Source organism: Manacus vitellinus, unplaced genomic scaffold (assembly GCF_001715985.3).
Source record: "Manacus vitellinus isolate BGI_N305 unplaced genomic scaffold, ASM171598v3 scaffold_0_pilon, whole genome shotgun sequence".
In the NCBI taxonomy this organism is placed as follows: Eukaryota; Metazoa; Chordata; class Aves; order Passeriformes; family Pipridae; genus Manacus; species Manacus vitellinus.
In genome coordinates this window covers 26,491,294-26,518,015 of record NW_021938789.1, presented here as the reverse complement: position 1 = coordinate 26,518,015, position 26,722 = coordinate 26,491,294, and the positions used below count along the sequence as shown (strand labels likewise).

At 37.4% G+C, this 26,722-nt stretch overlaps 1 protein-coding gene across 3 annotated transcripts in view; it reads left to right on the top strand.

Moving 5' to 3' along the window:
* FAM149A (family with sequence similarity 149 member A) overlaps positions 1-24,088 on the top strand; it is a 29,152-nt gene extending 5,064 nt beyond the window's left edge. The window contains exons 1-14 of one of the 3 annotated variants that reach the window (XM_018069973.2): positions 8,107-8,166; positions 10,508-10,618; positions 11,603-11,735; positions 13,222-13,364; positions 15,586-15,711; positions 15,872-16,042; positions 17,824-18,014; positions 19,400-19,554; positions 20,615-20,718; positions 20,926-21,153; positions 21,469-21,589; positions 22,333-22,461; positions 22,873-22,954; positions 23,781-24,088. In XM_018069973.2, the coding sequence (XP_017925462.2) occupies positions 13,279-13,364; positions 15,586-15,711; positions 15,872-16,042; positions 17,824-18,014; positions 19,400-19,554; positions 20,615-20,718; positions 20,926-21,153; positions 21,469-21,589; positions 22,333-22,461; positions 22,873-22,954; positions 23,781-23,854 (1,467 nt within the window). In that variant the 5' untranslated portion in view covers positions 8,107-8,166; positions 10,508-10,618; positions 11,603-11,735; positions 13,222-13,278 and the 3' untranslated portion in view covers positions 23,855-24,088. Of the gene's footprint in view, positions 1-8,106; positions 8,167-10,507; positions 10,619-11,602; positions 11,736-11,867; positions 11,987-13,221; positions 13,365-15,585; positions 15,712-15,871; positions 16,043-17,823; positions 18,015-19,399; positions 19,555-20,614; positions 20,719-20,925; positions 21,154-21,468; positions 21,590-22,332; positions 22,462-22,872; positions 22,955-23,780 lie in introns of those variants that run through there. The other 2 variants (XM_018069985.2, XM_018069992.1) reach the window with 2 other exon arrangements.
* The last annotated feature ends 2,634 nt before the right edge of the window (positions 24,089-26,722 follow it).

Sequence of the window (26,722 nt, the reverse complement as noted above, 5' to 3'; positions counted from 1 at the left end):
GAGTCGTATCAAACTCCGTGCCGAAGCTGCAGCTGCGCGTTAAAGCAGACATTTCAGTCACTGTCTTGTAAAATTTTAAAGTGTCAATAAGAGGTGTAAAATTTAATTTGGATGCTTCTGTGTTTAATCTAAAAACTACACCTTGAAAATGTTTAGGTTTTACCTGCACATAAACGAAGCCTGTTAAGTATGTGTGCTTTAGGATCTGGTTGGTGATATTTTGCTACAGCAAAGGTATAGTAAAGTAGTTTTTTAGCATATTTAAAACTGAATAGCTTACTAAAATCAGCAATAGTTGTGCTATTGTATTGATGAATTTTTTTGTCCTCTTACAGAAAAAGCTGCGTGTATGTAGTATTAGTACATAAACGTCTATAATTGCTTTCTCTGTAGTACTAAACTATGCTAATCTTTGATATTACTGACTATTTTCTTGGGCATTGATAGGAGTGAATATATTTTTGAGAGTTAAGTTTTTAACTCTTCTGGCCTGAAATCTCTTTAGTACGCTGTTACACTTTCAGTTGGAATTTAGAACCTCTACTTTTAGTTTGGTTTCCATGTAACATAACATTTAAAGTCAAAGCACAAAACCTCCCTAATGTACTTCTTTTATTTTCCCCTCCTCCGATCAAGAGCATTTTGTTTTATTCCAGAATGAACTGTAAGCTCTTTCAGGCTTAAACTTTTACTGCATTTGTGTAAAATAGCAGCCTTTTGCTAATAGGGAGGTTAATTTGGTTTGAAGTGAATTGGCAAGAGTTCTGTTTAGAAGGTGCTTTATATAAACAATACCAGAACAAATCAGTGTTATGTTCCCATAATTTTCTCCTAGTTGCTTCTTTCTTTAGTACCAAAAATAAAGCCAAGTGAAGTGCTGCACAAGTTGGTATTCCTGTTGAAGTGCCGATGACTTTTATGCTTAAAAAAGAAAAGGATGAAATTCACTCTTAAAACAAACGACTGTATTGGAACGAAGAATAAATCCTACTACATTAAAACTGTTTGTGTGCAGCTAAATGCTTATTTCGACTTGCTATTGAAACATTTCTAACTGATACCACCTAATTATTCCCAACTGTTTTGTATGCATAGTGACATTTCAAATATTTTACTCATAGAAGTTAAGGTCATTCTGATAAGGTATTGTCTGTCTTAAAAAAAGCAAAACCAAACCAGAAAGATGTAGAAGGAATAAGATATATCACTTTGACAAGGAAAGTCTATACCTCCACATTAGCATTTTTTTAATTAGATGGTTCCACTTAAGCTTTTATAAGAAGCATCCTAATTAAATATTGACAACTTTAGTATTCCTTGCCTACAGTTGAGATTTGAATTTGTGAGTTACAGAATACATTATTGATAGGTACATGTTAGAAGCTTTTGCTTTCCCTCCAAAGAAAGTTCCTCCATAACAAGTTTTATTGCTGTTTTCTTGCTGTTTAAAATATTTTAGAAGACATCAATGGCCAGTGTACTTTCATTAATAGCAATGTAACTAGAAGTAATTGGTTAATAGATGAAAAGATAAATTTTATGTCTTAGTATTTTTTTCTTAGGTACTGACAAGTTGATAGCAAACAAAATACTGTAAGAATGCAAAATAATGAAAATCTGGCACTTGTTTCTTCTTAACTTTTCCAAGTATTCTGAATTTTCTGAGCTCCTCAACTACCAACAACTGGTCCTGATACTGTGTAGGGCTAAACTATAGCAGCACATAGCACATTGTGAGATTTTACATTTATTATTTATTTACATAGTGATTTCATATTCTTTTAATTACATTGAGGGAACATTAATGAATAAATCTTTTTTCTTCATAATGGAGAAAAAAAATCCACTTTTTAAACTCTTATTAAAAAAAATGTTCTGCTATAAAAATGAAATTTCTTTGGGAGATAATAAGGTGCTTTATGCTATACTTACACAATATGCTGATGGCACCAAGATACATAGATTGCTTTTTAAGAAATATTATTATTGCTATCCTAACATATTGCAATAACTAACAAGGTAAGAGCCCTTACCTGGTATAAAGTAAGTTGGGCAAGGTTTAAGTTATATTTCTTAGGAGGGGGTAATATTTTGTAGAAACTAATCCTACTGATCCCCTAACACAGGGAAAACATGTTTGTGAACTTGGTGCAAGAAGGGAAGCTTTATCCGTGAGGTACAAATGTCATGGTCTTCTGTCAACTTTTATTTCTCAGCAGCTCAAGCTTTGGCCTTCAAAATTATGAACTTTGAAAATATGGGTATAAGTAACTTGATGAGCTGCAGAAGAGGGTGGAAACTGATTCCCTGTCTCCTGTTTTAAGCACTAAGAGCAATAGATCTCTTTCACATATGTAATGCATACTAACAGAGCATTGCAGTGTTACTTAGCTGGTCATTTCCATTTTTGTACTGATCTAAAAGAGTAAATATAGTAATGTGATGGTTTGCCACGGTCCATTTTTTTCATTGCAAATAACTCTAAAGGAGCGCAGAAATAAGTTTTAATTTTGTATGGTACTACACATTCATCTACGTCTTCTAAGTGGATAGAACTAAAAAAAATTCCTAACATATTGAAATATTATATGTAACATGAGGTTTTTGGAAAATCTTATGAATTTTCCAGCAAGTCACAGAGTCATAGAATGGTTTGGGTTGGAAGGGACCTTAAAGATCCTTCAGTTCCATTCCCCATGACATGGGCAGGGACATCTTCCACTAGACCAGGTTGCTCAAAGTCCTGTCCAACCTGGTCTTGAATACTTCCAGGGATGGGACATCCAGAACTTCTCTGGGCAACCTGTTCCGATGTCTCACCATCCTCACAGTAAAGAATTTCTTCCCAATATGGAATCTAAACCTACCCTCTTTCAGTTTTTAAACCATTCCCCTTTGTCCTGTCACTACATGTCCTTGTAAAAGTCCCTCTCTGGAGGGGGGACTGCAGGCCCCCTTTAGGTAATAGAAGGCTATTCTCTGAGTTCTCCCCAGAAACTTCTTCAGCTCTCTCATCCTATAGGAGGGGTGCTCCAGCCCTCTAATCCATCTTCATGGCCCTCCTCTGGACCTCCTCCAGCAGGTCCACGTTCTTCTTATGCTGGGGCTCCCAGAGCTAGAGGCAGTACTAGCTAATCAGCTAGAGGATAAATGTCAAAAAAAGCCTAGACCCTAAAACCAAAGGATCTCATTTTTGCTCTAAGTCTTTTTATTGTTTTCAGATGCTGAAAATTTACTCTTGTGTACATTGAATATTAGCCTGTGTTGTTTATAGGAAACTGAGATGGCATATTTACAGCCAGGCATATTTCTGATGAAGTGCTCAATAAGTTGGTTACTAGGTCAGCCATGGAAAGGAGAAGAGGAAAGGCCCTTGGCCCATGTTGTTACACTGTCATGGTGAACAGAGTCTTGTGAGTTGGGGGACTAGAAATGGATTCTACTTTATATATTTTTAGTCATTTGTCAATGTAGAGTTCAATGTGCAATTGTTTGTGGGGTATGACACTTTTTAGTTTAGATTTGGCCCATAGTGGCACCAGATCAACTTTTTTTCTTCACCAATATTTTTGGTAATGGAGAAGATTCTTGGATCCTGCAGTAGTTTGGTGGAAGTTTCTGGTCTTTTCAGTGATGAGATCATTCCTGTCAGCTTGATCAAGATCTAAAGGAATTAGAGATTTCTCTTCTTGACAAATTACTGAACTTGGGACTGAATGCTAAATGAGTCAGTTTATTCTTGCTGTTGCTATAATTTTGTTAAAAAAGTTTTGAAGTAATGTGAATGTGTACTTGTGCATGTGTGTACACTACATGGAAAATAGGAGTGGGGATTTCTGTGCTGTTTTGGCTCCTTCCCTTGAAAACACATGTTCATACTGTGCAATACATGTGCACACAGATTGTGTGTTAGCACAAACTATTTTTACCTGATTTTTTACATGATAATTTTCTCTAAAATAGAAAACTTAAGTAACCAATACAGGCAGCAATTGGTAAAAATCTCTGGGTTTTTATTGTTTTTCTTTTTTTCCTCTTACCCCTATATTTTTTACAAAAGCATATTCTAATTAGTTCCTAAAAGCTCTGAAAGTATGTGAGGATTAACACATAAAGCTTTTTAGCATTTTTGCTAAATATATATACACACATACACATTTTATGCTCCAATTAGAGAGTTTGGAATGTTTTTGGTAATTTTTTTTTTAATTCTATAAATTGTAAGGGATAAATCCTAAATAGTATGCTTTAAGCAGTGGTATGTGTTATGTTGCAATGAGGTGGTTTAACAATCTCTAAGAATATTGTTACAGTGTTTTCTTTGAGATATAAATATTCATAGTAGTGAGGCAAAACAAAACACAACATTCAGTTGCATGGTCAGCAAATAACTATCCGTTGATAAATAAAACAGAAGCACACATAAAAATGTTTCATAGTTTTAGTCAGTTAAAAATATGGGATTACATATGTCGAGGTTGAACAAGTTCTACCTTAAATCATCAGTACAGCTGCAGTAACTTGTCACTTGCTAAAACATCTCTCAACTTTCCAAGCAGTGCAGAAGTAAAACATTACCTATGCATAGCTGATGAGATGGAGTACCAGCAAGCCATGTGTACTGTTTTAGAGAATACATGTTTGGAGTATTTACAAATATACATTTACAAAGTATGATTTTTAACCAAGGGAGACACAGTCCAATAAAAATATTTAATGTGACCAGTTACCTGAAGTCGTACTGACTGCCAGATATTTTTAGTGACATAACCATATTGCAGTTCTTTACAAAGCGCATGTTGGGAACTTTTCTACACCAAAATGTAAATCCCTATGGATTTTTTATTATGGGTTATTACATGACATTAAGAATCTAAACCTTTTGTCTTGCTTTCTATTTTACACTGTATTTTTAATGACTTTCATGATCTCTCCTTTTCATGTTATTCCCTCTCTTCCTCCAGCTCATTGCCTTTCACAACATTTTCTGAATGCATGAAAGTTTTTACTTCCTTACTCTTCCCTCTCCTGACTAGGTGTGCTGAACTCTTAATAGTCTGCAAAATACATCCTCTATTGGCCAAGTGGACTCCTCGGGATAGACTGGTTACTGTCTTTCTGTCTCCTATCTAAAAAACACTCTCCTATCTCAACCCTCCCCAGAAGTTTTAATTATTGTTCAACCCACTGAGTTTAATTTTGATTTCTTTATGATGTTCCTATGACATGAAATTAAAGTGTACATCATAGTGTACGTAATTTTTTTTCTTCCTGTATGTATGGACACACAGCTCAGATGCTGCTGTGCATGTTTATTCTGTTCATAGTTCTAATGTGAGGGGAAAGGTGGCTAGCTGCTAGGTCACATAGTGGCATTGTGTCATACAGGCTGCAGCCAGCAAGAAATACAGGATTAGCACAGCAACTTGATGTCTCTTCTTAATTAGAAAGTGACAGTGTGCATGAGGGGTTTCTCATGGATGTGCAGCAGGAGATTACCTAATTAAATTCTGTCCATCATCAGTGTGTAATGCTTCTGCTCGGCTGATACTCCTCTGTCAGGGTTTTGGCTGGGATAGAGTTAATGTTCTTCTTAGTAGCTGGCACAGTGCTATGTTTTGGATTCACTATGACAATAAATTGATAACACAACAATTGTTGATTGTTGCTAAGTAGCATTTACCCCAAGTTAAGGACTTTTCGGTGTCCATACTGTAGAATGTCATGGTCAGTATATAAATTGGGGGGGGGGGGTGTGGTGGTGGTGTTGTCTCTGTGGGGCCCATTACTGCTCAGGGATGGACTGGGAATTGGTCATTGGTGATGAGTGATTGTATTGTGTTATGCGATTGCTTGTTTTTAATTTTCTTTTTTTTTTTTTTTGTTTGTTTTTTTGTTTGGTTTTTTTTTTTTTTTTTTTTGTTTGTTTGGTTTTTTTTAACCAAGAGGGGTTGAGTTTGTGGGATGGGTGAAGGGTTGTTACTTTATTTTTCAGTATTGTCTTTCTTCCAATCCAACAACCATGGAAGTCACACTATAGAAAGGACAGAAGAGAAATTTCAGGTTCTCAAGTCTGTTGGGCTACAGAAGCTTTTAGCGGTATGATGTGACATCTTGACATCTCAAACCAGGTGTGTTTGTGGTTCTAGAGGACAGAGAAAGGTATTTTGTGTACCTGAACATATGCAGACTAAGGTCTCCCCATGCTTGCATTGCTTCACTCTGTATTCTAGATACTGTAGAGCTGTTGCCACACAACATTTCAGATTAATTTTTTTTTAATTCACTCTTCAGAGAGGATGAAGTTCTGCACCTGTTCTTAATGATTTATTATATGTCAAATTTTCTTCAGAGATGTATAAACAGAATGGAAAAAAATGTTCTGATCTCTCTGCTGATGAGAGAAATCTATTTTAAAAAGATATTAGCTGAATTTCCAAATGTACATGAGTAACAATATATATTGGGAAAGTTGTGGATCACTTCCAAGTGTTTTGTTAGGGTGCTACTCCCTCCCTCTGTGTTCAGATACTTGATCCTGCAGCAGTAAATGCCTCCTATCAGATCTAAAGAAATAAAACACCTTCTCGAAGACACTAATTAGCATTCTTTATTATTGCAGTTAATTAAGATGATAGTATTTGCCTTACTGTTGATTCATAATTTATATTAAAAAGTCAGATTTACTTCTACAGTGTCTTGCTCTCAGAATTTGTTTATATTGCCTAGAACCAAGTATTGTACTTGCATCATATTTTTACAATGAACCAAGATTAGAAATAGGTTTAAAATGATACATATAACACTCCACAAGTTCATGCCATCTTAAAGGCTTTATAATTTTGAAATGCATTCAAAATTTGCAGAAGAATAAAATTTCTATGTACAAATAAACCTGTCTTTAAAATTGGAACGGTTTATTGTTACTTTGTTTTGTAAAGGTAGGAACAGAATTTAACACAGATCATGGTGGTTATCCTGGTTCTGGCCATTTACTGTGCACCTACTGGAATTACCTCAGCTAAACTATTTCAGGAATGTCTTTTCAAGATATCCCACAGTCTTGACTTTGAGAAAGCTGAGACACAGGGACTGTAAGCAGGAACAGGCATTGTTGTCATCTACTTTGATTTTCTTTGTATTGCTGTATTTATTTGTATTGTGATTAAAGGCTGAGCCAAAGCGACTTCTTTCAACAGTAGTAAAAGTCACTGGATCTGTCTCATAAAAGGTCCAAACCTCTGAAGGAAGAATTCAGTGCTGCTGTATTAACTACATGTAAGTATGCTCAACTCTGAGCACTGTTACAGTAGTGTCTTCAGATATGACCTCTTCTAGGATCTGCAACGATGTTCAGTAGTCTGTCATACTTAGCAGTTTGTGGTCACTGAAGTTGTTGGAAGGGAGTAAAAGTGCTCTTAGTATGCGGAAAAAAGGTGTGTGTTTTGTCAAGAAATACAGTGGGAGTGTACCATGGTTGATTGCAATCAAGTTGGACAGATGGCTACCTGACCTAGAGGGAAAAGGATGTGTGTATTTCCTATGAACTTAGTAATTTCTGAAGTATAAATATTCAACTACAATGCTGCATGCTGGAATATTTTTATTTTCTTCTTGCTTATGAGCAGATGTGCTTCCTCTTCCAAGAGAGATGCCAGAATTTATGTACGGGAGCTAGAGATGAATGGAGCTAGTGTATTGGTGGAGCTGCTGTAAATTTGCAGCTGACAACCTATGCTCTGCTCTGGCACGTGATGTGGAAGATCAGTGATGTGCACAGGGATAGTTTGGAGGAGAACTCAATTAATTAACAAGGAAAATTCTTTATTCAGTTGTCCAGCACCGCATAATTTTTGTTCATCTATGAAGGTGGGGGAAACCCCCCCTCTGGGCAGAAGACCATAAACTGGGCCTCTTTTGGCTCCGCGTAGAGAGGCGAGAGGCGGGGGAGATGTACACCGCCCCCGTTCAAGCTGAGGCTTTAACTTTGCCGGCGCCCCTTTTTGGGGGAGAGGCCTTGCGCCGTGTGGCGGCGCGGGGGCCCCGGGGTGAGCGGGCGGGGCTGTGCGCGCGGGGGGCTGCAGGGCCGCCCGAGCTCCACATGCGCGGGGCGGGGCCCGGCCGCCGGGCAGCTGCTGCGGCAGCGGCCGGGCTGCTCGTCGTGGGGTGAGTGCGGGGGGGGCTGCGGGTGGAGGCGGGAGCGCTGGCGCGGTGTAAGGCGGGCGGCGTGATTGTTTTGTACCGTCACCATTTAATGTCCGCAACTGCAGAGCCTTCGGCGGCGGCTGGGAGTAGTCGGGAGCTGCGGCAGCTCCTGGTGTTTACTTGGCAGCGCAGGGGAAGTGATGCTGTGGATGTGCTGGGAGGGGTTTTTCCTTTCGTCTTATTTTATTGCAATAATTTCCTGGCACAGCTTCTAATGGCATGTGATCCAAGGAATCAGGAGACGTAGCACTACAACATGCGGTGGAACAATGTGGCAGAAACACTACTTTGCTCCATCTCGCATCAAGACAAGGGGGAACAGCCTCAAGTTGCGCCGGGAGGGTTTAGATTGGATTTTGGGAAAAAATTCTTCACTGAAAGGGTGATCAGGCATTGCAACAGGCTGCTCAGGGAAGTGGTGGAATCCCTGGAAAAAAATAAGAAACCATGTAGATGAGGCACTTAGAAACAGTTTAGTGGTGGACCCGGCAGTGTTAAGCAAATGTTTGGACTCGCTGATCTTAGAGGTCTTTTCCAACCTTGACGATTCTTTGATTCTCTGTGTTATGTTATTAAGTATAATGCTTATATGTAGTTTACAAGAGAAGGTCCATGAAATATTACTGGTGGCATTTCTGGGATTTTGGGTTTGTAGGGTCAGGTTTCCTGCAACTCACCCCCACCCCCACCCCGCTTATCGGGTTCTTTAGGAAGTCAGAAAGTCTTACAGATACAGGAGACCCAATCGGTGTAGTCAGCTTATGTTGACAAGAGTCTGTCAAGTAAATAAAGCAGCTGGAATTCAAGAGGAAAGGATTCTTGTACAGGGAAATGACTACAGTATGAAGCAGAAGGTAACAGTAAATGGTTTCCTTATCCAGTGGTGTTACACTGGAATCTGTCCAGGGCAGTTTGAGCTAGTAAAGACATGAACAGTGAAGTGTGAAATCTTGGTGGTGATATTAAGCTTTGGAAAAGTACTAAGAATGAAGATCAGCTATGATAATATTGGAAGACCTTATAAGGTTGCCTGAGCAATAACCTGGCAAATAAAATTACAGAGAGGTATGTACAGGAACAGAATGAAACAGTATTCTATGTAGAAGATGGGCTGTGAGCTCATTGTTACTGCCTGGGAGGTAGATTTTGGTGTTAGGACAACATGAGACTCCAGTCATGGAACAGGACTGCATGAATTTTCATAGAGCCTCCTGCTGCTGACTGACCAAAAGCAGATACCTAGGGAAGAGCTAGGATATTTTGAGCAAACACATAGAGATGTTTTCCACTGCTTTTGTACTAGCCTTCAAGAATCTGCAATTGAAGGTCTTCCCTGATAAGTTCAACTTCTGATAGGTTTTTGGTGTCTTATTTGCTAAGATATAGGAGTAGCATTTGTGATGTAGTCCATTTGAGTGGGGAGTTAGAATTTGACACGTATCTTTGTAATATGTGTAATGGCAAGATAAATATCAGGATAGAAAGAAGACAGCAGTCCTAACTATTGCAGGGCAAAGCTACAGTTCTTGTCTAAAGAAATGAAGAAAATTCTTGAACTGTCAGCTCTTTCCTTATAGTTACTCATTCACAAATGTACTTTGATGCAATCATGCATCACAGTTATGACCTGAGGATTTTATGGGATGAAAATAGGAACTTTCACAGGTAAAGCACTCCATTGTTATAAAAGTGTTTCAGAGGAACACTTGGACACATCTATGTATGTTCTGAAGAGGTGAGCTTAGTTTATTGATGACAAAACTTAGTGGAATTATAGAAAGATGTGGTTATAAACAGTTTCCATTAAAAGAAGCTAAAAACAAACAAAAAAACCAACCCCCCCAAATAAACAAACAAACATTCCTTCATTAAAACATATACTAAACTAGTTTTAGTAAAGACCACTGTTTGCTTGGCAGCTTATCTGTAACTTCTTTTTATGTGGAGAGACAGCTGAGAAGGTTGACTTATGTTAATGATTGAACAGAAACACACAGGTAAATAAATTACTGTATGGGCAGTTACTGGTTTGTGCCTTTGCTCTGTTGCTGCAGTTGTGAGGTGCTGCCACATTTGTGTGTGCTTTGTGCAAAGTTTAAACTGCACAACTGAAGGAGGATGCCTGTGGAGTTAAACAGGTCTATTTTAAATCAAGGTAGTTTGTTTCAAGCAAATGTTTGTGTTGATGGATAGGATCGAAAAATTCAACGGAGTAGTTGTCTTTCCCTCCTCCCTCCCCTCCATTGGAGGTGCAAATTAATTTTATTTAAAGTTATGAAATGATGTGTTTCTGTGTTTATAGGAAGGGACTGTCCAGAGGTTCCACAAGTCGGTGTATCTCCGGAAAAAGTGGAGAGTCTCTTCCATCAGTTTTTGCCAAAAATGTGCAGGAAGCCATCGACAATTATACTTGGTATGCATGTGCTTCTGTAACAGTACTTCATTAATGCACTTTTGACTTAGACATTTCAAGATTGGGATCAATTTTCACTTGTCATGCTTCTAGTTATTCTCATGGATAATAACTGTTGCTCAACCTAATTCAGGATATAAATTGAACTAACCCATTTTTTAGAGGGTTTGAACTTTACTCCCGGTTTGCATTGTGGATTTGAGTATTTTGAGACCATAGTAAAGGTCACTGATTAAGTCTGGAAGGAGAGTCAGACTTCATGATTCAGTTGAAATCATGCTTGCCAATGTTGCAGGTTAGTTAACTTTCAAGAAGTTTCATTTCGGATGACACTGGTTAGAATTTGCCTGGCCTGCACATTTGATTGCCATTACTTTCCCTGCATCCCAGCGTGGGTGGTAGCTGGCAGGGACCAGGTAGGGCTTCGAGGACTTTAATGCCAGAGCTCAAGATTTAAAGTACACCAAGTTTAGCAACATAGAAGGCGCTGCATACAGATATATAATTCAATAGTATTTGAAGCATTTGTAGAGATCTTGTGCTTAGTTTTGCAAATGTTTTCTTGTGATAGCTTCTAATGGAGTTAAAGAAGGCTTATGTTATCTATAACGTGTGGTTTTTCATAGGGTCACTAGCTGAACTGGTGAAACCAAATAATTGTTAGAGCTGGAAATATAGGTACATGGGTACAGATATATTTAAATACATATACACATATATATGCATATTTTAGAGGGCCCATACAGTTGCAATTATGTATATACATACAAAAGTATAATAGTGTAGGAGGAATTGCCTTTAAGGCAGTAAATGGTACTAATAGGAGCAGGTATTCGTAGCACTCTACTTCAAAATGTATGCTTGCACCTCTTCAGCTCAACAGGAATATGTGTTGCTGTCCATTTACGTGATAGGTTGCTTTATTTTAAAAATGTTTATACAGAAAATAATCGTGTTTTTAATTTTAATTTGTCATATTTTCAGTGAAACACTTTCATCACTTTCATCTAGTGGCTGTACAACACCCACGGAGTTGGATAATTCTTGGTCTGGAATAAACAGCTATACTACTGGTTTGTCTACTGAGAGAAGTTCGGTTTACTCCTGGAGGGATGATGTGCGTCACAGAAACTTTTACAGTTCCCTTGCTTTAAATATTGTAGAAAAGATTAATATTTACTGAAAAAGGACATGCAGCACCTCATCCATAACAGCCTAGTGATTGAATAAATTAAATTAATTGAATTTTTTTAAAAATAGTTTTGTTTGCAAGTTGGTATCAGTGCCGCTAATGTGTAACAAAGAAAAATGGGATAAAAATATGAAATGATGAGGTTTGAGGAAAACAAACCTGTTTTACTGAAGAAGGTAGGCTTAGGTTTCTGAGTCCATCAGAATGATTAAATATGTGTTTTCAAATACTGCATAGTGCAGGTGATGTCTAAACTGAATTATTCTCAGTGTTTTCAGTTATAAAGTACGTTCATGAACATGTGTATAATTTTCCCAGTCTTGGTAAATATTTAGCTCTTACATAATCTCAGTTCCGTTTTGTAGATGATGCAGAGAGAGGTTGTACCTTTTATGGAGGCTGACCTCTGAGGCATACCTGGTGCAGGATGGCAGTGTTGAATAAATCCAAAAGCATTGCAGTTGCTGCCACTTTCGTTTTAAAAAGCCTTCCATGGCTCGTAGTGGTAGTTCTGCCATTATTCTTGCGTAATGTCCTAACCTTTAGGGTACTGACCCTATCTATCACTGCCAGCCCTTCGGGAGAAAGCCTCACTCTGGGTTATACAATAACCTGTATGAGAGTTATTTTCTCATTCCTTCTCGGTGTGATCCCTTCTGTAGCCTGAAATGCTTTGAAGCATTCAGCTGGAAGCGAACAAACGTGATTCAGGCCCTGAGTATTACCACTTTTTTTAGTATATCGAAGTATCTAATGTAAGTGGCAAATGTCATTATGAACAGTGCCCCAGCCGAGGAACCCTCAGCCAAGTGTTTGTCTCCACATCACTGGATAAAATTAGGCACTTCCCTGCTATTTTCATATGCCTCTGTGCTCACCTGTCTCTGGTTGCACTGATTTGTGGGTTCAGTGAGGAGGTGTGGAAGGGCATTTCTCACACTGAGACTGTTTCCTAACCACCAGACTAGGTCATGCAGATGGAAGGTGGCCCCTCTTAGCCCTCTTAGCTTTTTTTGCTGAGAAAGAGCAGGGAACTTTGATGCCATGGGTCCCAGAGATGCAGTGTGCATGCTTCATATTGGAGCAGGGAGCAGGCTGGTAGTCCAGACACATTATAGCTTTTTTTTTTCTGTTGGCTAATCCTGGGCAACTGCCAGTTATCTGTTAACATCCTAGAAATGTAGGCTTCTAGTTCCTTTTTGCTGAATCAACTTGCTCAAGTCAGCTATATGGGATTTTTTTTTTTTTTTTTGCATTGTGGTATATAAATTGTGTGTCTCAAATAAATGGTCTGAACATGCATTCTGACATGCCCAGCTAAATTGATTCAAGTTGTTTTGTTCTTTATATATTGTGGTAATTTTAATTTAGACGCCAATTTGCTAACAACTATTAACTTTATAATATGTAGGAATTTGATAAAGCCAACACACAAAGAGTGCATCAGTTATTTTTGGAGATTGATGAAATGCTGTTTGAAGGAAAAGTGACTACCCAAACGCAGAGCTTGCAGGTCGAATGTGCCGATTGGGTTGAACAGTTTCCTCACCTAAGGTAAAGAAACGTTTTGCTAGTACTAGTTTTCATCAGTTATCATTCTAATTTGTATTTTTGGGGTACCCTCTTATGGTTGCTGATATATTGCATCAGCAACACTTATGCATTCAAATCTCTATCTCTGGGACTGAGCTGTGCCATGGTTGCACAGTTAGTCTGGAAAGTGGTGCTTTACCACTAATGCCCATTATTTTGCTTAGTACAATGATTGCAGGCAAAGGTAATTTAGCAGGATGTAATGTGAAAATAATAACACATCATTTTCATAATGACTTTTCCTAAATAAACAATACATCCTGTAAATAAATATTTGATTTTATTGTAATTGAAAACATACTGTGGAATTCCAAGAAATTCAGTAATTCTGTATTGATTCTTCTAAAAATTAATGAAATATGAAGGCCGACCACATGCCTCACATATACTGCACAGCCACTACATCCTCCTAGGCACGTAAAACAATGTGTTATATTAACCCAGCAATAACCAATGAATAGATATGCAGATGCACACATGATTAATGAGAATTGCTTTGCATGGATGTGCAGAATTTCTAGGCAGCCTGATGACTGCTTCTTGTAACACAGGGGACAAGTCAGTGTTGCTCTGCATTATACTGTCTTGCCTTCATAAATGGTGGCATGACATTCTTTATGAGATGTGGTTACTCTTATTCTAAACATAGGCCTGCATGTGTAATGACTGTCTTCTAGTCAATAGTTTGTTAACACCATTAAAAAGAATGCTTTCAATAACTGTGGTATGCTTTCAGTGCTTTTAGGTAATTTGCAGAGGCTTGGTACTTGGAAATATAAACTAAAATCAACTAACAATTTCTTTGTCATGAAAAAGGCAGAATTGTCAAATAACTGAGGCAGTTTTCACTAGCATCAAGCCATGTTTTGCCTTGTTTACATACTGTGAAAATTAATAGAGCATGCATAAAATGGAGATTTTTGTGCTGTGTAATTCAATCAAAATATTAAGTAATTTCTCTATATTATTTAGGGTATTTTCACTGGGTAGAATTTTTTTAAGTGATTCCCTGTATGTAGTATTTTTTGATTCAAATCTAATGCTGGCAATACCAACCAGGTCCCAGAGGTTGAAAGTAAATTGAAGAAATCTGGGAGCTTCTGCATCATTTGCTACTAAGGGATGTGGTACCTCCTGTGGTTTAAAAAGAAAACAAAACTTATTTTCATTTATTAAGATGAAACCTTTAAACTTGGTGTGTGTTGACTAGTTACTCAGAAGAATAGCTTCTGGGATGCCAGATTTATTTCTGAGTTGTGCTTCAAATTGCTTGCTGGCTGTCCTTTTTTTTTTTTTTTAATTTATAAAACAGCTGTGTTGGTATATGAATATGTGGCTCAACATGTGCGAATAAATATAATCAAGAATTGTCATCAATAAGAGAAAGATCAGATCTATTAAAGAGAAAGCTTTTTGTTCTTGGCTTACAAAATAAAGAGTGAAAAAGGCCATTGCTTAGAGCTTCATGTGGCATAAAGTGTTGTTCTGTAAAAGCTAGTCTCAAGAAAACATGTTCAGGTGAGTCTGAACATTGCTGCTTGCACTACAGATTTGACTGGTAAATTCTATTGAGATCCCTTGTAAATTCTAGTGAAAAACAATTCAGTAAGGAACGATTATATAACTATACTGTGTTCAGAAATTATAGCGTAATTTTGTGTATATTTATTAGAGTTGCTTTTACCTTTTCTGTCTATCCCTCTACATTATGCATTTTGGAGTTCCTGCATTTTCTGAACATTAATTCTAGCCTTAATTTTCCATGTAAACATTATTGCTTAGCACTTTTGCTCACATTGATGGATACTGAAGTTAGATAAGTGAAGGCACAACAGATATTATTTGTCTTCTGCATCCATTTTTAAATGTTTCTTACAGAGTTTTGGTAAGAAAGGAAGTGTGTTTATCTGGCTTTAAAATAATCTAACAAGTTTGACTATTTACTCTTAAAATTTATAAACTAGAATCTCATCTAATGTAATTCAGCTTAACTTTAATAACTTAAAAACTGGGTGATGTTGATGTATTACACAAGGCTCTGAGCCCTCCATGAGTTGCTTTTGAAAGCATATATAAGGTGTGCTTTTACACTACCTACTGTTTGCAGGTATTTGTATTCTGGATCTTTGCATATGGCATAGGCTTCCATCTAAGAAACTGCTTGTTCTCTCCTTTTATTCAGGGTTCTAGGAAAGCAGCTTCTAGTGCCAAAGGATGAAGGCTTTCAGCATTTTCAGAGCAGAAATGATACCTATGTGGATACTAAGTGTCTGCCTGGCCTCTGTGAATATACTAGTAATACAAAAGAGTATGTTGATTTTTTTTCAAGTTTTTGTTTTCGTCTTCCCCCCTTCAGAAGTATGTACAAATACTATTTTTGTATTACCAAAACATATCAGTATAATTAAATATGGACTTTCTTCTTTCTTTGAATGTTGAATTTTCATTTTGTTGATTTTTTTTTTCAGGCTCTGCATTTCGGGCTCTAAATTGATCCCTACAGTATCTCCAATACATAAATCACTGGATTCAAGTTCCACTAGGATTTCTGACTCAGCCATGTATTCCTTCCTGGAAGAAGAAATCTATGATATGGATGGAAAAATAGAAGAATATCTTGCCTTTGACAGCAAGGAACTGTAAATAACAGATATATGTATTTTTGAAGAATATAATGAAAAATTATCAGTGAACCCTGTCAGGGTTCATAAATTGTGTTTCTCTTCTGTAAGATACAGTTCCTTCTGTCCCTGTGTTTGGTAGCACAGTGGTCAGAGCACTCACTGAGCATGTGGAAGATTAGGTATGTTGTCTTTCTAGTGGTTCAAAACTCACATCTTCCATGTCAGAGAGATGTGTCTTAACCACTAGTTGTTTTAAGGTGTTTGGTGCATGGAGATTCAGTAAAAAAAAAATTTAATTTTGAGATGGGGTAGAATGAAGGCATCCCTTCTTCCCAGGTGAGTACCTTGAGCAGCAGGTTGTTTAGGGTCATTATGTTGTACATTCTCTTATTGTCTGCCCTGATAAAGAATCTTAAATTCTTTCGGTGCAGTGTATTACAGCTTTGTGAGGAGAGCTGCCGGTTGCAGCCTGCATTCAGAGCATTTTTGTGAGGGACAGGAGTCAGTTATTTTCTTGAAAGTCAACTGAGGTTTCCTGTGAGCCAGTTGAATGTTCCAGCAACTAGGCTACTGGGTGGATCAAAGATCATAATGTACTGTTTCCTAAAAGGCCTCTATGAGGGGAAAACTTTGGTAAGACTAGTTGGGCACAAAGCATAGCTTTTTGTGCTAAGGCCTTATGCACATTCAGGACAAAGACATGGTTGTTCTGAAAACCTGAGGAACCAGACTGACACCCTTTCAGTCCTGTTTTTGAAAGAGAGGGCCGGGGTTACTGCCTTTGAGAATACTCTTAGTATTCTTCTCTCCTCATTTTGCGAAGTAAGCAAATTTAATTTGGGAGGGACACTTGCCTGAAGGTGTGTTTTCTCCTTTGTGCCTCCTTCGCATGCCTCTTGTTTTCTTCAGCTCTGAAATACCTTGTTCTCCATAACTAAAACATTAGGCATTAAAAAGCCTGATATGAAAATAGCTTGGTCATATTGTGATTTGGACTGCTCAGCCACGTTTCAGTTATAGTTAAGAATTATGCAGTTAAGTTTGAGGAAGAAGTGACTGAGAAAGGGAGATAGTAGAAACCAGTATGAATTTGGAATCATCTTTATGATCTCAAAAAAATGCATTCCTTAGAAAGAAATATGATGGCATTAAAAAAAGAAAAAGGTGAAAACTTCCTTCCTGAGAGGTGTGTTAGAAGACCAAGTTAAGAAATGTTGCTGCAATGTGCTGCCCTAAGTAGGGAGGAGACAGAAAAAAAACCCGAAAAACCATAACTGTCCTCACAGCAGTGGAAAGGAAGAAGATATGTGTAAGGCTATAGGCTCTGCTATTCTTGTCAGACTACAGAAATCCTTTAAAGTTGTTTTTTCTTTGATCGATGGTGGAGTGCTGCAGATGTGTGCAGGTACACAGGGCATGATAAAAAAAGAAATATTCTATGTTATGGTCCTCCTGACAAATGCAACAGATAATAGTTCATTTAGGTTACTGTAAAGAGTATAGGATTTAGTCTCAAATGACTAAGTGCCATGTATAAAGGTTTTTCCTAGAGCTGCAGATCTTTCTGTTGTAGTGCCCTGGTGGGATTCTTTAAATTTTCAACTACAAGCAAAAAAATAAAAGAAATCCTTATATGTGTATGATAGGTTCTGTTCCCATAGGTGCATTTGAATTTGAATTTTTTGGTGATCTGCAGCTGACTACCTTTTCTTCTGTATTTATGTTTCTGTATTGGAAGGAAAGGAAAAAAAAGGCAAAATCCATAAGAGTTCTTTTGAATTTGTTTCCTTTATTAGTGATGATGAGAGTTGGGAACAAAAGAAGATGTGTCTCTCTGAGAAGAGGAGTAAGCGTGGCATTCCCCCTGTTTCTCCCAATGCCTGTATCAAAGATGCTGTGGCTTCTGAAGTGTTTGATCATGTTTGGAGCAGTGTCATTGGAATATTGGAGGAACTGATTAAAAAAAATTGGGAAACTAGTATCCCAGGTATCTGATATTTTCAAATACGGTGTTTATTAAATCTAACTCAGAAAAGTGGTTCTCCCCTACCCCTTAAAATAACCAAATTTTCCAAGCTTTATTTAAGATAACCAGTGCTGGAGCACTGTAGGATATGTAATGCTTTGCCATGAGAATGTGCGCGCACACACAACACACACATGCACCTAAAATAAAAACTTCTTTATTAATTTTCAGGGATTTTTTTATGAGAGGTGGGAAAAAAGGGAAAAATACTTACTGAAATAACTTCAATTTGGGAGAGCATGTTTAAAAAAATAAAAATCACTGGCTTGAGATGCAGATTGATGCTGTTAGCAGGGGATCACTGACGATGTGATGTGAATCTATAACCTAGGAATCAGTCTCCTAGTCCTCACTGTTTGAACTTTGTTAGTAAAAAACCCTTTAGGTAGGAGATAGACAGTCTTGCTGATGTTAGGAGTTCATGAGTACAGGATGAAGAAATGGTGACGCATGTAATTTTATTTTATGTTTTCATATTCTGTCGGACCGTAGCAAGGAAAATTAACTAGAAATGAAAATCTATTTATTGTGCATATATTGTCTTTGGAGGCTGAGGGAAATTGCCATTCTTTCAATGTATTTTAAAACGATTGTAATAGAAGAATACCTGAGGGGGTTTTGGAAGTTACCTCAAGTATAAGGTACACTCAACCTCAAATATAAGAGTACAACAAAATAAGAAATGGCAAAATTCCTCAGAATGCTTGCAGCATCAGAATTTAACATTTCAGGTGTTACTGAAATATAAAAGTTCCTTTCACAGCACAGGCGGATTGTTTATCTCTCAATACTATAGTTTAGGGAGGATAGCTTAGCAGTATTATGATAGGTTTGCTCTTCTATCTTTTTGAAGGTCATGAACTTATGACAAATTGCTAGTTACCAAAGTATCTCAACTAGGAAAGAAAAGAGTTTGTATTTATAATAGAAATAAGACAGTAGTTTACACCCAGAATGAAACACCATGTAGCTGCTGTCAGACAAGGACACTATCAATAGACTTTTTGTTTTATATATATTTTTAGATTTTTTTTACTGCTTAAAAAGAAAAATCTTTGGGGATTTTTAAATAACATTTCAAAGTCTTAGCAATATTTCCTTAAACACCCACCTCCAACTCTAACTGTATAGACAAACTTGTATGTCAGTGTCAGAGAAAGCATAAACAAATGGGAAAGCTTTTAGAAAAACATCATTTACGGTAGAGTTTTAAATAATATGGAAACTTAAAAAGATATGAAAGTCTTTATTTACTGTGAAGTGTAATATTTTTTGAACCTCAACAAAAGATGGCCAGTAAACAGAAAATTCCTCTTATTACATCTACTTTTTTTGCTACTGTGCAGAGTGTGACAAAAAATTGGAAAAACTGAAAGCTGTTACAGCAAAACTGCCACATTTGCCAGCCATTCATATTATAACAGATGCTGGGAGCATTCCTCTTTCCAGAGGCTCTGAAGCACGAAGTGTATCTTTTGGGCCTCATTCTGTTTCATCACAGGTAAAAATAAAAAATAGCTTTCTGTCAAATGGTGTTCTTTTTTTCTGCAAACCTTGGACAGTCTTGGTTGAAACTTGAAAAGGGTCTTTTTTCCACCCGTTTTGGTTTGGTTTTTTTTATACCAATTAGGTGTGCTTAAAGTCATCTGATTTAAAATGTGGGTTAATTAAATGTGCATTTTTTATTTGTTGTCACTTGTTTGTCTGTGGTGGTTCTTAAAGATGCCATTTACCCCTAAGATATTGCTGCAGTTGCTTTACCAACAGAGTCTTGTTAGACTCTATTTTGTCCTAGACTGTGTTGTGTCCTTAATTTTGCTTTATTGTGGTCCAGTAATTTCTTCTTGATAGAATTAAGAAAACAAAGTGGGCTTTTCCCTGGACTGCAGAGATGTGAATTTGCAACTTCTTTTTCTCTGCAGTACATCCACCAGCACGTTGGCACTAGGCCTTACCTGTCTGTGGAAGCTTATGTTTATATTGATAAAATGTTCTATTTTGTCCTGCTTCCTACATCCTCCCTCTGTCATGTGCTTTGCACATATGTTTCCTTTTTCAACCACCACTTCTGGTTTTTTTGTCTCTCTGTCGAGTTCAAGCAACTTCATTCTCTTCCATCTGCTCTTTTTCCATGCTTGTTAAACAGTGAGATAAGGACCATGGAAAAGATAGTTACAGGGGTCTTACTTCTTCTCTTTGGTGTGCTTTGCTCTGTAGTGCTCCCAGCAGCCAGAAGTAAAATGCTTAGATAAATAATTCCTAGACTCTATGCCCTGTGCTGAGGGAAAATGGAAGCTTTGGAGAATCAAACTCTGTCTTCAAATGAAAGAGTATTTTAAATTGAATTGCACTTCAATAACAAAATTATGAAAGTCATATTTGTAAAAATCTGTTTTAAATAAGTGAAATTACATAGTTGCACCATCTACTACTGAGAATTCTATTAAACTGTCTTAATAGAAACTTTTCTAAAATACAAGTAAAATATCTCTTAACTATGTGCTTTTTGAGGTCTTCCTTCAAAAATATAAAGGTTAACGCATAGTTATTGCTTTTAATAGGTTCAGCGTTTCTCCAGCAACTTCTGTAGTGATTTGAATGGTGTGATGACAATTCAAGCAAAACCGCTCCAACAGAGGCATGTTACCAGAGTAGAAAAAATACAGTAGGTTTTGATATTGACATTTTCAAAATGTGACATAATTCACACTGCATAAAAAATGTTTTGCAGTTAGAAAAAGGCAATAAAAAGGCAGTGATTTTGTTTGTATGTATCACTGATGTGATAGTGATTTGCAGAGGTTGAAATGATATGCTGTTAAGGATAAAAGGATTCTTGATCCTAATTCATAATTTCTTTCTCTTTCCCTAGGAATGAGCAAGAAGACAAACAGCAAAGCACTGCCTCCACTGCTCCAAATTCAGCACATGCTAGGCTGGGGAGAATTTCTGATAATGGTGTTCTGTCATCATCTCAGGCACTGCTGGCATCTTCTAGGAAACTACCAAACCATCGGAGGTTACCTTCTCTCACCTCTGACCAACTCTGCTCAAAAGTTCCTAATATGTACAATGAGGAAATCCTAAGACAGACGAAATTGTGAGTTTTTAATTTTATTCTCTGGTTTTGTCAGAACTCTACTGAAATTTCACCTGTGAAAGATTTTGCAAAATACTTGAAAACTAAGCCATGATTTGTTATTAATTGTAGAATTCAGAGAAAAAGAAAGCAAGCCGAACCATGCTTTTTTGAGGAAAGGCATTTGTTTTATTTTTTTTATTACTGTATTAGGTGCTGTTATGTTTTGTAACCAAGCTCTATAAAGAAATGTACTACTTTATAATTTCATATTGCTTCAGTGAAGAAGTCTGTAACATGAATTTTCCTAAAAGAAGAACACTTAAAATTCTGTAGGGTTGCCAGCTCAGATCGTTTGTCTTCTGCTCATGCACCTGCAACACGGAACAAGTTACCACCAATAAATTCTGATGCTCTTGAACAATATCTTTCAGTACCTCGACTGCAACAGAGCTCTGTAAGTTGTGTTCATTTTTGTACTGGTGAAGAACTTCAAGCTATTCAGAAATAAACTGCTCCGTGTCACTGGTTGAAAGGACCAATTTTACAGTTTGTTTTGGTTTGTGTTTCATAGATGGTTTTAACATGCTAATGTGAATTACACTGAATTACAATGCAAGAGAAGTTTAAAATGTCAGGTCACAAACAGATCACGGTGGAAAGACTTCTCTGACAACAGAAAAATCTGGTTTAAAAAAATAGAAAAACAGCAAATCAACAAGATAGTAACCTTGCACGTTTATGCATCTGGATTTAAAAGGCTCCTTTCAGTGTTTTATTCATTAATGTTAAGTTATAAGAAGTAGAAAATTATGCTGACTGAAGCAGAAAAGGATACCAACTGAACAAAACAGATCATCTTATACCAGCCTATTTTTGAAGGTTGGGGAAGTCATAAATTACCAGAATGAAAGTAGATTGGCATTTTGATATTACTCTTCTTCTGAATAATATTTTGAATTGAGATAAATGTAAAATCTTTTATTATTTTAATTAATGTAAACCTTTGGGAATTATAGACTAGTATTAGGAACAGTCTCACATCTGTTTGAAAAACATGAGAACCCTTAAATTGGTGCTTTTGGTCAGTGAAAACGTATTTTTCTTTTCTCCTTGTGTACTTTTGTGAGGCAACAGAAAAAAAATATTTTAACTGATTCAGTTGCTGCATTCTCTTAATGCTTTTTTTAATTCTCTCAGCATCAAGGACGATATGCTCTTAGCAGAGTGTCAAGTGCAGTGCCTCGCAGGATAGAGCAACCGGCACTCAGAGAAAGAACTGTTACTGTTAATCAATTTTCAAGGCCCAACACAACTCATACGTTCAGGGTATGTTACAATATAAGTAGAGACATGTCAAGGGGAAGAAGCTTTCATTCATGCCCAATGTTGATCTACAGAAGGTCTCATTTCTCTCCTGACTTCTGATGTACAGGGGTTCTTGCTACCTGTAGAGAGGAGGATGTTAAAAGGCTTGGGGAGGGTGTGGGACTATTGTATGAGGAAGAATTTTTTTTCTAATGCATCAAACTGTTCCTTTGAGGGTTGTACATGTGTTAGAGGTGTGAAGTCTTCCTTTGAGGGAGTCTGTATGCTAGAGGTGTACAGTTTTAGTGCTGCTTGGAGCTTTGCGCTTTGGTAGGATTCAGTATACTGGATTAGATCATAAAAACCATCATAAAACCGTTTCAGTAGATAAGTGTATCACACTAGCTAGTAGTATATCTTCCCTTTTTACAGAGAGACACATCTCAGAAGAGATCACTGACTCCCATGGATATTGCTAACCACAGAGGGATGGGTCAAGGATTTTTGACAACAGGTAGGCAAAGTAAGAATTACTTGGAAAGTAAAAGGCCAGAAAAATCTATGAAGCCATCATACAATCAAAAAGTGAAGTGCTCAGGAGGAGCCATCTTGGCATAAAAGAATAGGTGTGCTTGGCAGGATCTTTTGAGTTTGGTTTTGCAGTTTCTTCGCACTTGGTCTGAGTTAGTCCTAACTGATTGGTAGGAATCCTGTAAAGCTTCTTTTTGTTGTTATGACATGGAAGGAGAAGGATTTCCCCTCATCTTGTGTCTCTCTCCCTTTTTTTTTTACTTTAGTATTTCAGCACGTTTACAATTATGGCAAGAGTAAGTGGTGTACACATGTACAGACTAGATATTTTTGCAGCTGCTAGAGTAGTAACACAGATTCGTGCTTGTGAGCTATTCATGACAAATTTTACTTTAGCCCCCAAATTAGTAAACTTTTTTTGCGAAAAAAAGTTTAAAATATGCATTTTTAATAGAAGTATAAAGCTCTCTTAAATTAAAAGAAAAAATCAATATTGACTTGCAACTGTGTCTTTCAGTTGTAATACCGAAAAGAGAGCAACCCTGTGTGGCTCATTTTGTTTCATTTTTACAATAAAGCTGACTAGCTAGTTCCTGACTTAGTTTGAGTCTTTGTATATAACCCTTACTTGTTTGGAAGTTCCTTGAGTTTAAACAATTATAGAATTGACATAATTATATAAAAGGTGATGTAAAAATAAGGGTAGGTTAGCAAACACTGATCTGAGCAGACTAGTGGAAGTAACTTACATATAAACTTGGAGTGTGTTTCGGGAATTATGACAATTAACAGTGTTCTATATTTTCCAGGCTCACAGCATCACTACAGATCTGTTCAGAGAAATCCTTCAACCTCAAGAAAGAGATTTCAAATTGCTTCTTAACCCATTTTAGAAAGAAGCGGAAACTCTCTTTACTGAATGACTGAATGAAGCACTAAATTTGCCACCTAGTATCTTTGTGTAATAAAGACGGTGTGCAGTACGCTGGTGCTTACTGAGCCTTGCGATCTTCAGGATGTCTGCATTGCCTTCTTTTAAAATTGTCTGACCAGAGGTTAGAGTAAAAATTAGAGCAAAATGAAATAAATGGTTGAGGTGTCTGCTCTGTTTGCAGCATCAAGATGTTGCTGTTGCACTTTCTTCTCAGGCATTCCTCCTTTTTCTGTCTTTCATAGGGAATTGTTATTCTGTGTGTAGAAGTGAATAAGTTACGTTGAGGCTGTAAAGTCCTGCTCCCACTTTTTTTGTTTGCTCAGTGTTAAGGATGTTCTAGTATATGTAAACATCAGTCATATATAAAATTTATATTTTTAAACAGGAATTTGCAGTACTTCCTCCTTAATCACTGTTTCAACGTTTCTCTGTTTTTCTGCTTATAGCACTTGGTTTCTTACAAATATTGTCTGTCCCTACTTTTTCTTTGTCGTTTAATTCTTTTGTAATGGAATTCATTCATTGCTTTTGCTTACACTGTTCTGATGATCAATAACTATGGGAACTGCTGGGATAAACTTTGTTTACAGGAAATAATTTTTTCCCTGCCAGTCCGAACATGTTTATAGATGCCAAGCAATTGAACCAGCATGCTGACAAGTCTGTAAGACTGTTCCCACTTCTTGAGATTTCTTATAAAATAATGTGTGTTATTGTACAAATTAATCATCTTTTGAAATATGTGAGACTTAAACAAGAAAATATGTACTTAACTGATGAAAACATCATTTCATACCTCTTTGTGTAGACCCAAATGGGAAGATCAAAGAGGAGACTTGGAATTGTGTTCTGTCCAGCAAACAAAGCACTGATCAGATCCCTGGCTATTAGTGCTGTGAGCATTCGCAGTCAGGGATTCCTCCTTCCATCAGAGAGCCAGTAGTTGAAGCAAATGTGTTTGAAGTGCTGTTGAAGTGTAAAGGAAGGACGAAAAAAAGTTACTTGCCCAAATTGTGCAGTAACAGTTTTTTCTTCTACTTAGGAACTAATACCAGTTCTCCTCACTTTTTATGAATGTTCAAGGATTGATAATCCAAGGCCTAAAGCATTTGTAATGTATATTTCATATCTATACTGTTAATCAGATTTCTTTTTTTGTAAATGGTTTGTAAGCACTGTATTCTTTTGAATACTGGCTTAGTATTTTTCTTTGACTACACTAAGTTCACTCACTGGTGATGGTATGTTATAGTATCTGAGAAGGTAGAATGCTTGAACTTTGAAGTTGCAGAGCAATTTCATACAGTTGCAGGTCAATTTGATGAAGTTTCTTCAGAAATCTCATGTCAAAGATGACTTAACTTCCAAAATTCACTTTCCAAAATTCCAGAATTAGTGCTTTCAGCAACATGTCCAAAATATACTTTTGCTCTTGTGAGTGCTTCCTCCTCTATTGTACAGACCTTGAAAAGAATGCAGAGAAGCGATGGCAAAATGTGTCCCTTTCCGTCTTGTACTTTGTATTTCATAGCAATGCAGATCTTATGTTGTGAACTAAATGAGAAGATGAACATGCACTGGTTGATTCTGTAACAACAGAAGTGGTAACCAGTGAATCACTGAGGAGTGGTTCATCATCTGGCGCTTTGCAAAAGAGAGAAGATTGCTGACATCTGTGAAGCAATGGAGCTCAGTCAGTTGATCTTTATGTGGAGAGAAGAGCAGAACAACAAACAGTCTACTAATTACTAGAGCAGCAATGGAATGCTCTCAGCTGGCAGGAAAGAGGGAAGAGGAATGTTTGCTGTCTAGCAGAAGTATTTTAACACTTTTCCCTTTTGGTCAGTTTTTGGGCACCTGACAGAATCACAGTCATCTTACATGCTGATAATCATCATATCGTTGACTCATTCCATATTGGAAGGGACCTCAAGGATCATCTGGTCCAACCTTTATTGGCAAAACTCCTGACTGTGGCTATAACAGTCTAGACGAGATGGCCCAGCACCCTTCCCAGCTGAATTTGAAGTGTCCAGTGTTGGGGAATCCACAACTTCCCACATAGTGGGATCATTCCAATGGCTGATTGTTCTCACAATGAAAAATTTTCTTCTTGTATCCGATCAGAATCTCCCCAAGTATGACTTGCACCCATCACCCCTTACTTTTCCATATGATCCCTTATGAAAAGAGAGTCTCCATCTTCTTTGTATCTACCCTTTAAATATAGGGACATGATGATAAGGTGTCCTCTAAACTTCTTTTCTCCAGGCTGGACAAACACAGTTCTCGCAGACTTTCCTCCCATGGCAGGTTTCTCAGTCCTTTGTTCATCTTTGTGGCCCTTCACCTTATCCAGCCTGTCCACATCTTTCTTGTATAGCAGGGACCAAAACTAAACACTATTCTAGGTGTGGCCTGACCAGCACTGTGTAAAGTGGGATAGTGATTTCTTTATCTCTGCTGGTGATGTCCTTGTTGATGCAACCCAGCACTGTCTTGGCTTTCTTTGCTGCAGCAGCAAACTGTTCACTCGTACTGAGCTGTACTCATACTCCACCAGTGCCCCCAGGTCCCTTTCCATCAAGCTGGTCCCCAGCCAGGTAGGTCACAGCTTGTGCTGCTCTTCCTATAGTATATTTTCCCAAATGCATGACCTTAGCATGTCCTTCTGAACTTCATCAGGTTGTTAGCCTACTCTTCCAACCTATCCAGGTCTTCCTGCAGGGTGGCTTTCCCTTCCAAAGTGTCCACTTCCCCACTCAGGTTGGTATTGTTGGTCAACTTCACTAGGGTACACTTGATCCCATCATTGAA